A 14,387-nucleotide genomic window follows, 5' to 3' on the forward strand; every position below is an offset into this window, starting at 1 on the left:
TAATAATAATAATAAATAAATAATAATAATGCTGTAAAGGCAAATATACAACATGGTAGGCCCTAATAACAATTAAAATGGTATCAGATGCCCGCAAGAGGGAAACAAATTGGCCGTAGAGATCGGGAGTTCTAAATGTGGAATTGTGGATTTTCTCCCCAAGAGATGGGTGTTCTCCCTGTACCCTCCCACTGCACTGGCTCCACCCTTACTTCACGAATTGCCTTTTTCCAACTTGGGACCCCTTGCAAATGTGTATCTTTGTTGTAAATGCTAAGTTTGTATTATTTATTTGAGGTATATTTATTAAAAATTCAACATCAAAAACATACATAGCAGCAACAAAGACTGAATTGCGTATGAATTAAGAAGTAAGAATAAAATATATATTATATAATATTAAAAAGGTAGACAAAATAAAAAGACAAAAAAATAAATACCAATATCAAAATACGAGATAACCACGGAAGGAGCATTTGTAAAACGACCGGACAGTAAAGGGAGGGGAAAATCAATCAACTGGAGGGGGAAATTTTTAGTTTAACTTTTATTTATTATGTAAGCCAAAAATGGGATCGGACTTGTTTGGAATCGTTTGGTTACCGGTAATTAATTAATTAATTAATTATGTTTCTTTTATTTAAATAAGCCTGCTTCTTCATATCCGGAATAAAGAAGAGTCCCCCTAGTTATTTTTGTTTTCAATACTAGGTCTATAGTGATAATCTTATATTTAAATTTTCCCTAAATTTGGAAAAAAAAATAGAACGTACTCTTTCCCTTTCAAACTTAGGGACAAGAAAATGTAGATCATCCAGGTCTTCTAATACTGTTTTGATTGATCGAGGCATTTTTGTCTTCGTTTTTGTTGTTTTTTTTTGTTTTTGATTTGTTTTTGTTATTAATTTTATCACTAAGATAATCACATGTCGAATATGTTACGCGGGATTTTCCACTAAGCTCATTTCCACAGCCGTTAATTTTTTTTTCACTTGACCCGATGTCAAAGGTCATGAAAACACCGAATGATAAAAGAACCGTACGTAATGATGAAAGGGCCGAAAGGTAAAAGCACCAAATGATAAAAGAGCCGAAGTGAGGCAAAAGCACCGAACGTAATGCTAAAAGCACCGAACGTAATGTTAAAAGCACCGAATGGGGCCGAAATTTGGGCCATCGAGACAACACTGAAATAGGAGGTCCCGGGGCATGCCCCGCGAAATTTCTGTGTTTTAGACGCCCGAAAATAACATTTGAGGCGTTCTGGGCTATCGTTTTTTTCTTTTTCTTTCTTTTTTTTTTTTCTTTTTCTTTCTTTTCTTTTTTTTTTACTTCTTAAAAGGGGGACCGGGGCCGGGGCGGCCCCCCCCCCACTAAATCCGCCCCTGGGGGCTACCTACGTAAAAACAAAATACACCAGCCGACTAACCAGAAACACCTCATTGTATTAAAAAGGGGGTCCGGGAAAATTTTAATGGCGGGAAATGAGCTTTCCAGACTTCTGAGAAGCAGAAATGCAGAAATAATTAAGAAACTAAAAAATTGATCATCACCTGGCCCTGATGATGTTCATCTCCTTGTCTCTTTCTCTTTACATTATCTTTCGCAAGAGTCTTTCCTTTCTGGCTCTCTTCCAAAAATTTGGAAAGATGCAGTTGTGACACCTATTTTTAAAGGTGGATCCCCAAATTATCCGACTAATTATAGGCCAATTATTCTCACCTCAGTTATCTGTGAGATCTTTGAAAAAATCGTTTAAAATGCTGTCGTAAACCATCTTGAAAATTTTGGTCTTCTTATTTCCTCTTAACATGGAATTCCGTTTACGTAGGTCGTGCCTAACTCAATTGCTTGAGTTTGTTCATGATCTCCATTGTGATCGTGATGATGGTCTTCTAACAGACGTCATCTACCTAGACTGGGCCTCAAAGCTAAAATATCTGCATTTGGTATTCGTGGGAAAGTCGACAATGTGTCAATGTTAAAGGTACTTATTCATCTTTCGTTTCTGTTACCTCTGGAGTACCACAGGGGTTGGTCCTTGGACCAGTCCTTTTTTTTTTTTATTTATGTCAATGATTTGTTAAAAGATTTGAGTAGTTCTGGTAAGGTTTTCGCAGATGACGCAAAGGTTTACAGGACGATTAAAACAAAAATTAATGCTGATATTCTTCAAAAAGATATAGATAAACTTTTGAAATGGAGCAGTAAATTGTTGGTGAGTCTCAATGAGACTAAGTGTAACATCCTTCTTGTTGGTTCTAAAACCCCGATGCAGTGGCGGCGCCAGCGGGGGGGGAGCCCCCATCGATCTGGTCAAGCCCCCCCCCCACCATCGGCCAAAGCTCGTCGGGCACTAGGCCCTCAGATAACGCTGCGCGCTATAGTTACACCCATAAATACTTAGCTCCCCAGTCAGACATCTTAGCACTCCCACCCCCATAAAATATATCCTAGAGCCGCCACTGACACTATGTGGGACGTTGAGCTGTCAGCTGTCACTGAAAAACGTGATCTTGGAATAATTATTACTCCAGATCTAAAAGCCATCGACTCATATTACCAAGGTTGTTACTAGGGCTAATTCTTCGGTTAGTGGAATTAGAAAAATATTTACGTATGGATAAGCACACATTCTTCCCTCTTTATAAAACCCTTGTCAGACCCTTAATGGAATATGTTGTGCAGGTGTTGTCTCCACATTATCAGATGGACATCAATGCCTTGGAAAAGGTCCAAAATCGTGCTACGAAACTTGTTCCTAACCTTCGGGATCTAACTGCAAAGGATAGGTTTACCTTCACTCGAAGACAGGAGGATTAGAGTAAATATGATAGAGGTTTTTAATTAAAATGGGATTGAAAATATCGAATTTCAGCTTTTGTTTAACATTAAACATCCTGAATATAGGATTCATCATACACATGGACATTCTTATACTTCCCCGAAACAAAACGGTGTTCAGAGACTCTTTCTTTGACACCAGAATAATCAAACCATGGAACAATTTACCACAACATGTAGTCTCATGCGCAACACTTCACCACTTCAAAGTTACCTATGACCTACACATAAAAACATTGAGAGGAGGCAATCTCCACGAGTATTAAAGCCTCCTATATCACTAAGGTAAGAATCACTAAGGTAACTTGCTTGAGCACTAGGCTCACATGGCAAATTATCTCATCTACAATAAAATACCATTGTGTCAACCTGGAAGAGTTGTGTATAGTCTGTCAATCTCCGATATCCGATGCAATATTAGTGAGCTTTCGATCCTTGACGGTAGAGAGGAGGAGGACGGTAAAATCGTACTAAAATGTATCTGCGCATATATATATCTGTCTCTTATACACATCTAGATGTGTATAAGAGACAGCAGTACTGTATGTGGACCTTGGACCCTTGCCAAAAGTGAGATAGTTATTGTTAGTGTAATATGTTTAAATTATTATGCACTAGTGGTTGTCATAGCAAAAGGAAATCCACAGAATTCTCTGGGCCTATTTATATTGGCTTAATTGTTTGTTAGTCCATTCTATGCTATTGAAAATCAATACCAATTGCCTTTTTTCTACTCAATTTAGCCAATGACTGAAAAAAAAAATAACCATAAGAAGCCTCTCTTAAATTCCACCCACCCAAATGACACCTACAGTTTCCATTATGATTTCTTTTTTATTATTTTTATAGTTTATGTAATTATAAATTTCCATAAACATATTTTACAATATTTCATGTATGTATTTATAAATTATATTAAAACTATATTTTACTATATTTCCATTTATTTATTATAAGCATCAGAATGTGTATCAAAAATATAAATAAAACAGAAACGTGCTACGTTCAGACTATTTTGCTGGGGTTTTTTTACGCGAGGGCCCCGTGATTGTCAGATCAGCTAACCGCTGTTTTGGGTTACCCTCGGAAAAAAAGTTTAATAAAAACAAAAATAAAAATCTAACGCCGAGCGTACGTTAATCCATGGCGTCACTAGTGAGATGTCAGACTGGGCGATTAACGAACGTTAGCGTAAACATTCGCGCGAAATATTCGTATTTATTTTCTGCTTACATCTAGGCTTATTTTGATTGGTCAAATCCTGGCTGAGTTCAAAATCACTGATGTGTGACTCACGTAAATCAGTGGCGTACGCTAATCTGGGGTCTGTTGCTGGATTACCGTACGCCAGTGATTGCGCGATATTACTGGCGTTCGCCCAAGTTCACACCACTCGATTAATGATACGCTGAACATAGCCATCTTGTTTTTATAGGATCTTTGGAATTTTCCGAAAATGGGTTCTTCCAACTTGGGACCCCTGAACCTACGATGAATATGGTGAAAACAATTTAATTTTTGGCGACCTGAGCGGATAAAATTGATTAAAAATCGGCTCTTTTAATAATTTTAGATACTATTATAATCAAGATTAGATGGACACAGACCTCAATTCAACAATGATTTAGTTGCAGAATATTCAAATATTATTATAATCACAACATTAAAGCCTTCATTCCCCCTATTAACATCCGGTCTGTTTTATAATTGTCGTGAACTGCATAAATATTTCAAAGTAAACATAAAAGAAGGTGATTTATTTATGTTATGCATATTGTTTATTTTGGTTTGTATAATATGTTGTTTCTTATGTTAGGCATGAATAAAAAGAACAATTCAAAAAATATGGCGAATTATGGTCGAATAAATATATGAAATGAATACGACTTGTTACATATTATGATATCCATCTCGTACCCATGACATTTAGCGAACTCGTATCCAAATTTTTTCACTAAATTGGCCTCTTGTGTATGGTTGTTTTTTCCTAATTATTTATTGTGATATATTTAATATTACTATTTAATGATAATTATTCGTTTTTTGTCTGGCTTGTTGTTTCATATTATGATGTTTAAAAAAATGTTTAAAATAAAGCACATGATTTTTGTTATATAAGTTAGACAATTGGTTTATGAAACTAATCTTTAACAAAGGTATAGTATTAAACAGGCTACAAACATTCGTACCTTCCCAGTAGGCATACAACGTTATATCAACGTTGAAATGTAGTTGCAACTTTAAAATCATGTTGACAACATTTACTCAACTTGAATAAACATTGAAAATATGTTTGTGTTTTTGAGTTCCAGTTGGTTATTTAACGTTAATTCAATGTTGGATTATTAATGTTGAAATCTGGCTGATAATTTTAAAATTACAGTACCAACGTGTATTCAACATCTTTTCAACGTCAAGTTAAAATATAATTTTTATTTCAATGTAGAATCAACGTTGAACACGTGTTATGTTTTCAACTAAAATTCTATTATTTATCTAACCTTTTTTTAATGTTAAACGTTAAAAATATGTTGAGATTTTAAAGTTATACTATCAACAGTTCAACGTCTTTTAAATGTCAAGTTAAAATATAGTATAATGTTGTGTTTTCAACCTAATTGAAGTTGTTTCATCAACTTTATTTCAACATTGAAATCACTTTGAAATTTGTTTGAGAGTATAACATAACAATTACAATGTTTATTCAACATTTTTTCATTTTTATGTTTAAATATAGTTTTTATTTCAATGTAAGCCTAGAATCAACGTTGAAAATGCCTTATGTGTACTACAAAGTACCCATTTTTTACTCAACGTTATTTCAACAATAAATAAAATAAGAGTTGAAAACTGGTTGAGATTTTAAAGTTACAGGAAAAGTTCAACATCTTTTCAATGTCAAGTTAAAGTGTAGTTTGTATTTCAACGTATGTTTTTTACCTAAATTTAATTTCAACATTAAATTCACATTGAAATCGTGTTGAGATTTCAACATAACAATTACAATGTTTACTCAATTTTTTTTCAATGTAGAATCACCGTTGAAAATATGTTGTGTGTTTCTACAAAGTACCTATTATTTACTCAACGTTATTTCAACAATAAATGAAAGTTGAAACTGGTTGAGATTTTAAAATTACAGTAAAAACATATGTTTTTGTTTTCAGTGTCAAGTGGAAATATAGTTTTTATTTTAATGTATAACGATTAAAATACATGCAAGTTTTATGCTCAACGTTATTTGAAAATTGAATTCACTTCGAAATCTGTTTGAGATATTAACTTAACAATTACAATGCTTATTGAACATATTTTCAACGGTAAGTTTAAATATATTTTTTTGGTTTTAATATAGGCTTAGAATGTGTTATGTGGTTTGTTTTTTCTACCAACACCCAATTTTTTTACAAGAGCACTCCTTACTGGTAGTAAACATATCTCCGCTTACCGCAAATCCCTTTCTGTGAAATAAATCTGTTAAAATATGTTCCTAATTCAGTTCAACCACCACCACTTTAACTCCACCTCACTTACCTCCACAAAGTAACTCGCCCAAACACTTATATTTCAAAGAGGGGCACTATTTCCACTTTTAGTATAGGGTTTCGGTGCCTCGTTTTTAGAGTGTCCATTTTAAGAATCTGCAATCTGAAATTAATTTCACCAAAAATCACTGTGTAACACATGTTATGTTTTGACCACATAATCCAAGCAACATATAGTATTAAAACATCTTTCAACTACTGAGACTGTAACAACAAAATGTGATAACCCACTTACTATCCAACCACCACCTACTTAAAAACAAAATACACCAGCCGGCTAACCGGAAACGCCTTTCATTGTATTAGTTGTATTATACCTGCCAATTCCTCACTTCTGCTGGTTAAACACACGAGATAAAATTTTACATTATAGGTGACAAAAAAATATATGCCAAGTATTTTGTTGAAACGGAAATATTATGCAAATAGGCAATGGTCAACAGCTGATAAAAATATTTCTAAATTAATTATGGTATGTATTAAATTTTTCAACAGTGTTTACCAAGTCAATATGCCATCAGCTTGAGGTGTCAACAGGGCCCCTGATGCAGTTTCTCTACAGTCGACTGGAAAAGAACCACACTAAGTTGGAATCTCTAAAAATGAAAAAAGATAAACTATTACAAGTCCTGTCAATTTGCAGTTAGTCTTTGTATTTTTAGAAATTAACTTGAATTTTTTCATTGGCAGATCCAGGGGTGAACTCTTCTTCTAGACGATAGGTTCTCGAATTGAATTGCTGTTCGCTCCACCCCTGCAAATTAATTCTGGATCCGCCACAATTAATGTGTATCTCTGGATTTAAATGTTACATTGCAAGGCTTGAAGATGTATACGAACCATCTGGAAAATGCTAACATTTTTTTTTTAATTATTTAATTATATATTTTTTTATTAAGCTACTTAGAGTGCTAAGTAGGCTTTATTAGCTTTCAATCAAAAATTAAACAGACATATCATAAATAATACAGTTCTAAGCCCTTCTGCATTGATTCTTATTTGGATGAAAATATAATCTAATAGCATAGAATTGTAAGAGGTCTGACTGCAGGGGTGGCACCAATGGGAGGGGGTGGGGCACAGGGGCCCAGTAGAGGAGAAAAACCACAATTTGCCGGGGAGAAAAAAAATAATATGTAGTTTAATGCGTATTATTTATTAGACTCTACAATCGATTAAATAAGCCTTTGAAACCACCAAATAGTCAAAATTTTCGGGGACTTCGCCCCTGGACCACTTTCGATACACTTTAAGCGATGCTCGACCACGCCTACTTTGTTCTCGTCGGGGAAATCCTGGCGCCACCCCTGTCTGAATGTCAAGGTTTCCTTAAAACTGAATCCTATCTCAAAAAGTACTACAGTTCTACAAACTAGAGGGCGCCCTTCAAAATAGCGTTCGTATCGAACACGTGCTGCATAAATACATCTGGTGGTAGTACTTCACTTTTCGCTGCATGCAAAGTAAGTATAGTAGTCGGACCTCTTGCAATTCTACACTCTTTGATATAAAGTTTTGTTTTTTTAGTAATGCTGTAAATCAGTGAAATGTGTTTCATTTCAAGTTACAGTATTAACTTAATGATTGAGAACTTTAAAATTAGCTATTCAGTGTTATAATCAATTTTTTTTATAATTTACTAACCAATTTTCTTTTATTTATTTTTAACTTTTAAATATTATTTTTCAGGCTTTTTCTTCAAAGTGTGAAGTGCAGAAGCGCTATAGAGTACAACAGTCGTGTCGTCACAACATCAGGTGGCGCTCTTTGTTATCAACCAGACGTTGGTTACCGTTCATTACGCCTGAATGACTTCATAATTTTAATGGTTTAGAATAGGCTTTCTGGAATAGGCATTTTAAAACCTAATAATTTGCAATCAAAATGTACTAAAAACAAAAAAGCTCGCATTATATTAGTTATCAAACATACATTTAATCATCAATTAAAATTTACGGAGAAAAACTAAGATACAACATCTTAATAATTACGTTAGAAATTGGGATCAATGGTTTGTCAGTAGGGAAAATGACGTCCGGTTGAACTCATTTTGTGTCGCAAATAGCAACGGAGTAGTGTCACGTGATATCGTGACGTGACATTGTAGTACTCTATAAAAGCATAAAAATTTTCAAAATTTTATTACAGAGGGTATATTTTTATAATTCATGTTGTTATTGTATATGGTTCAGGAAATTGAATATTATTTAATACCGAGTAACATATGAAACAGTAAGAGAAAGGTGTGCTACTACCTATTATGTGTCAATGTTTCCTAACTTTTGTTTGGTGTTCATGGTAACCCCCTGTTCTTCAGAAAGATGCAATGGGTTCCTTAAAATTCAGGATGTTAAGGCTGTAGTTAGCGGTGCCCCTGCCTTACTTACTCGCCTAAATTATATATAAAATATTGAATGACTTCTTTTTGTCAGTTTCTTTTGGATTTATTCGTACTCTCTTATTTTTGAAAAAAATCTGTTCCCATTGACTCCTTAATCTATTATTTTTTAATAAATGTAGTTAATAATTATATCCACAAAATAGTGGTAAGTGTTAACATCATAGTTGGGGCTGAGGTGAGCAAATTTTTGCAAATCATAGGCCTACGTTACAACTTTTCTGATTTGATCAAGCGACAAGACTCCCGAATTTTCATACAATCTTCCGGTCTCCCTAATTTTGTCAAATTCTAAATTTTCAGAAAGAACCCCCAAAAATGGCTAGGCCTAATTAGTGGCTCAGTGACCAATTTTCTGTGTCATTTTTTCCGACTTTATCAGCGATGTGCGTCGGCTACAAGGCTTTTCCCAGTTTTACACAAACAATACTCGCGTCGGCCCGCCCGCAACATTCATCATTCTCAAAACATTATTACTCTAGTAAAATTACATTTTTCTAACCTGGTTGGTCTTAAGAAGTTAAAATGAACAGGCAATGCAAATACAAGCATGGCTTCTTGTTGACATATGTAACATTAAACAGACAATGTGATGTGAACTTTGATAATCAATTTATATAACAAATAATAATAATAATAATAATAATAATAATAAAAATAATAATAATAGTAATCATAATCATAATATTAATAATAATAATAATAATAATAATAATAATAATGATGATGATGATGATGATGATGATGATGATGATGATGATGATGATGATGATGATGATGATGATGATGATGATGATGATGATGATGATGATGAATACTGCTCAATTCACCACTAGAAGGACCCCACTGGAAACAAGTCTTTAGACTTAATGGGTTATCCTTGGTGTGATTCACACCGAAATACTCCTATCCTATCCTGTTACTTTTTATTGTGACATAAATTTGAGCTTGAAATATTATTAGATTGGTGGGTGTGGTGTCATCATCAAATGACCAGAATTACTGTTGATCATCAATATTATCCTAAAACAATCAAAGAAAACTATAGAAGTCGTGTTTATATTGTGACACATCTCAAAAAGATTAATCGATATCTTTGTCACTTGGATATAGATTAAGCTCCATTATTATTATAATTTTTAAACGTTTAGTGGAGCTGCCTCTAGGCCTGTTGTTCCACCCCCTTGAATACGCCACTGTATGATGAACGGTACCTACTGAAGTATCACCTACAGTTGTTTTCTAAGACATAAGAGTGTTTTGGTGCTGTCCGAACAGCGGAACTGTAATCATCTTGCTAATCAGTCTCTCCTTTTATTTATTTTTCAACTTCAGAAGAAGAGGTGGGGTTGTGCTGAGGTAGGCCTACACCGAGCATGATCCGTGCGTCGCCGTGAAGCCGGTACCGGTTCCAACGGCACTGTTTTCAATATTACGTTACAAACATTCCAACGAATTCCAATTTCATTTGACTGTGTGGCATTGATACTTGAGATTTAGAACAACGTTTATATTCATTCTTTTGATGTAAATCAACGGTTGAATGCCTCTCTACTATTCTATTGATAAAGGTAACAAAAGAGATCCGTCAAAACCTAAAATTTAAGCACAGATTTATTCCGCTTCGAAGTATAACGTTAGGTTAGTGTATCTATGGCATAGACATACTGCGGTAGCCTTCTAAAGTATCGTTATGAGTTTCTTATCATCGGTGGAACAACCCGGCCAGTCACCCCGGGTTCAACTGCAGCTTTTCTGTTGTTTGATTTTCTTCAACGTTCTGTATTTTGTGAGTATTTTCCAGTTTTTTGTTTTTTGTTTTTTTTTTTATTTCAGAGTTATAGGATTCCTCCCATCATAAATAATTCAACTTTTTCCCCGTTTTTATTGAACATTGACGATAATAAAATTAAGGTGCTGTATCCTGTGTAAAGCTACCAAGATGAAATAGCCTACATGAATGTTTACATTCTGCATGGATCCCGAATATTTTTGATAGAAAAGGAGAACAAATCGTTATACCTGTCTCTTATACACATCTAGATGTGTATAAGAGACAATCACCAATATGAAGGAACAAATTTCGGTATTGTAATGTATTTTAGTTTGATCTATCAGTCATTCATTATAGCTAAATTTAATTACAGTATTTTTAAAAACGATGTGAATACAGCCTGTTTTAGAATAGAATAGGCAGTACTATTATAGAGAACAGCAGCTCAGGCGGTTAAACTGGTGGTAGGCACTGTCCCTGTACGATTCCCATCAATGCTCTCCATTTGGTTCAGCTGGAGGGCTAAAATACAAGTATCAAAAGTGCGCCGATTTTTGGATAAAACTTGTGCAAAATGGCTCATGTGCACGTTAAAAAACGCAGTACAACCTTCGGAGAAGATTAGAGAATTTCTCCCGGTACACTGCCCACGACCCACAGACCCACGGGAAATAGGTGATTCTTAGTGTGTATTACACTAAAGAAATTCAACCCAACCAGTAGTACAAATAGCTCCACAGAGTTTTATCTTTAAAAAGGGAACTGATCTAATCATTGTTTTGTGGCAACGCGCACCCATGGAAGCCCGGCCCAGGGGAAAAGGTAACATGAAGGTTTCCTCAACAGGAACATAACATTTCCCGATAAGCGTCAGCTCCATCGCTTTCGAGGAACACAGTAGAATCGGTGGCGCAACCATCCCAAGTACAGTTAGATTGGAATGTAGCTTCTCCAGTCAACCCCCACCCTATTCCACCCCTTTCCTACGCCATAATTTTTAATGTATTATTTCGCTTTTCATCACAGATCATCGGACTAGCATGTGAAATAACAAGTGCCTACATCGGTATCGCATATCGTGATAAAGTATACAGCATTGCAGTAGATACCGACAGCATTAATGCCATCGTAATAGTGACAGCAGTGTTAGGACTTGCTCTTTTTATCATGACAATCTATGGTTGCTATGCATATTCAAAGCGATTCAAATCTTCTGTGATCTTGGTAAGTAAGTAGGTCTCTATTATTTATTATTATTATTATTATTATTATTATTATTATTATTATTTTTGCAATACCTGAAGTGAAAATGTTCGGAAGTTGTTCTCGGGTAGAACTCGAACCCATGATCTCCTGATCACTAGACTTGCATCATACCTCCGAGCTTGTGCCTGATGGCCAGGGCTTAGATTGGAGCTCAAGTAAGCAGCGGATACTGCAATGTGAATAGTAATTGTTATTGTTGTGATAGAATTACTAAATAAATTATACTGAATAGGCCTATATATTCGTATTTTTAAAGCATCGATGGCACGTTCTTTTCTGATTAATTTCAAGATTTCGCTTACTTTTAATTCGATACTAAAACTTTCATTTTTGTGTTCGTTTATGTTTAGATTTCATGTTTATTCTAGTAAATAAAAGTCTAGTTTGTCAGGATTTGAACCTGGGACTCTGTAAGTGTAAAGCAGGTATCTTTACCCAAAAAACCACGCTTCTTTTTATCATCATTGTTGTCATTACTAAAAAAAATTGTAACTATTTTTTTATTTTACTTCAGTTTACCAAGATGCATCTGCTTCTGTTTATCATCGTTATTGTCGTAAGCATTGTCATTTTCTTGCTCAGTAGTCAGAAGTCATTGTCAAGCCCGACTAGTATACACCACTTGGACAAATATGGACAGCCTGGGTTCGAGCAGTATACAAGTCAATGGGATGAATTACAAATAGTGGTACGAATCTATTTCATGATTTTTGTTTGCATTTCCCTTCCATTATTATTACCATATACCTATTCTTCATTGAGTACAGTCCATGCGGAACAGACATTGAAATATTACTCTGAACATGTGTATAAGTACATTTGCAGCACATGCATAAACATATTAATGGCAAACACATAGACCACCCGGATAAATAATAATATTGTTTTTCCGACAGGACATAATAGGAATGTTTTGCATACTGACGTGTTATCGGACTGAATGCTTAGTACTTTCTCAAAATAATTGTGAAAAAAAGCTCGCAAGTGGATCGGGTGGGGTTCGAACCCACCACCACATACCTAGCCTGGTGTCATAACCACTAGACCACCGAGCTTCCGCTTAGTGGTTCTATGCTAGTTATCTGGAGGTCGTGGGTTCGATTTCCACCCGAATTAGTATTTAGCTAATGTTATATCTTAGGTAAAGCAAAATATCATCCTTAATAGTATTATTGGTAATTCTTTATCATCATGATCATAATGATCATAATCAAAAATGAAAAAAATAAATAATAAAGAAAAAAAATCTAAAAGTTGAATTTAAAAAAAAAAGGCCACAGGAGTACTTTTACAGAATACATCCTTTACAATGTTACTGCGCGTGAAATTCTGAATTAATGCTACCTTTATTCGTTTTTGTAGGAGAATTGTTGTGGGATTCAGAGCTGTAAAGATTGGAAAATAGTTCCCGACTCGTGCTGTGTTAGTAACTGGAAAGGGTGCACCACAAATGTATCAGATCCTACATTTAATAGCAAGGTACAGTTACACTTACGTCGTTTGTTCTCTTCATTCTCTTTTTACGTAGTCAATACATCCCGCGGTGAATTTTTATTAGACAAGTTTTAAGACTCGCACCATTAATGCCGAAGAACACATGTATATTTACCATGGTTGAACAAATAAAAAGGCAGGCATCATGACCACTCAAGCACAAGACCTATTATTATTGTTCGTACATTCATATGACTCTTAAGCCGGACACTTACTGCGTCGTAAGACGGTCGCACGACCGTCGCGCGACAAATCCTCATTTGCTTCGAGTCGGGTTGGTGAAATCTGTCCAGAATACGGGCTTTTTCTGTCCAGAATACGGGCTGTATGGGGGCGCTGTTGTCCAGAATACGGGCTTTCTCTGTCCAGGATACGGGCTGTGAAATTTGTCCAGAATACGGGCCGTATCCTAGACAACAGCTCCATCATACTACGATGGCGTATTCTGGACAGAGAGAGCCTCTAAAAATAGAATATGACGTAAGAAAGCCCGTATTCTGGACAACAGCGCCACCATACAGCCCGTATTCTGGACAGAGAAAGCCCGTATTCTGGACATCAGCGCCCCCATACAGCCCAGAGAAAGCCCGTATTCCAGAGCCATAGATAGAAAGAGTTGACATTGAGAATTTAAAAGCCATTTTGTGTCATACGCGATGCGCGTTCTGTGTCTAACGTGATGTGCGTTCCTGTGTATAATATTGTATAATACAGTTAGCGGCCTCCTGTATAGTTTAATTTCATTTAATCTTTTTAGCAGTCGAATTTCATGTAACTATTTAAAGATTTTTTTTAAATTTCATATTATAAAATAATACTGTAATAATTTACTATTTTAAAGCAGTTCTTTAATCCTCGCCGATAGACCAAAAGAGCCCCTCGATGGCAAGCATTCTTTAATTAGGCAATCCTTAAGTAGCTCCTATTATTTTTGCAAGTAAATGATATGTGACGACCAGCAAAAATTAATTAAATACGTATAAAAATGTAATTTAAATCCGTCTAGCGTATATAGATTGTTGCTCTTTAAATTTGAATATGAGCGAGCCCTATACAAATCTTATGT

At 35.1% G+C, this 14,387-nt stretch overlaps 1 protein-coding gene across 1 annotated transcript in view; it reads left to right on the top strand.

Annotated features, from left to right (window-relative positions):
- The first annotated feature begins 10,130 nt into the window (after positions 1–10,130).
- LOC117107348 (CD63 antigen-like) overlaps positions 10,131–14,387 on the top strand; it is a 7,823-nt gene continuing 3,566 nt past the window's right edge. Inside the window, exons 1-4 of the mRNA XM_033248995.1 lie at positions 10,131–10,576; positions 11,588–11,785; positions 12,342–12,515; positions 13,190–13,306. Coding sequence (XP_033104886.1) covers positions 10,481–10,576; positions 11,588–11,785; positions 12,342–12,515; positions 13,190–13,306 — 585 coding nt within the window. The 5' untranslated portion in view covers positions 10,131–10,480. The remainder of the gene's footprint in view (positions 10,577–11,587; positions 11,786–12,341; positions 12,516–13,189; positions 13,307–14,387) is intronic.

Source organism: Anneissia japonica, unplaced genomic scaffold (assembly GCF_011630105.1).
Source record: "Anneissia japonica isolate Jap-2015-1 unplaced genomic scaffold, ASM1163010v1 scaffold287701_len26696_cov98, whole genome shotgun sequence".
Lineage (NCBI taxonomy): Eukaryota > Metazoa > Echinodermata > Crinoidea > Comatulida > Comatulidae > Anneissia > Anneissia japonica.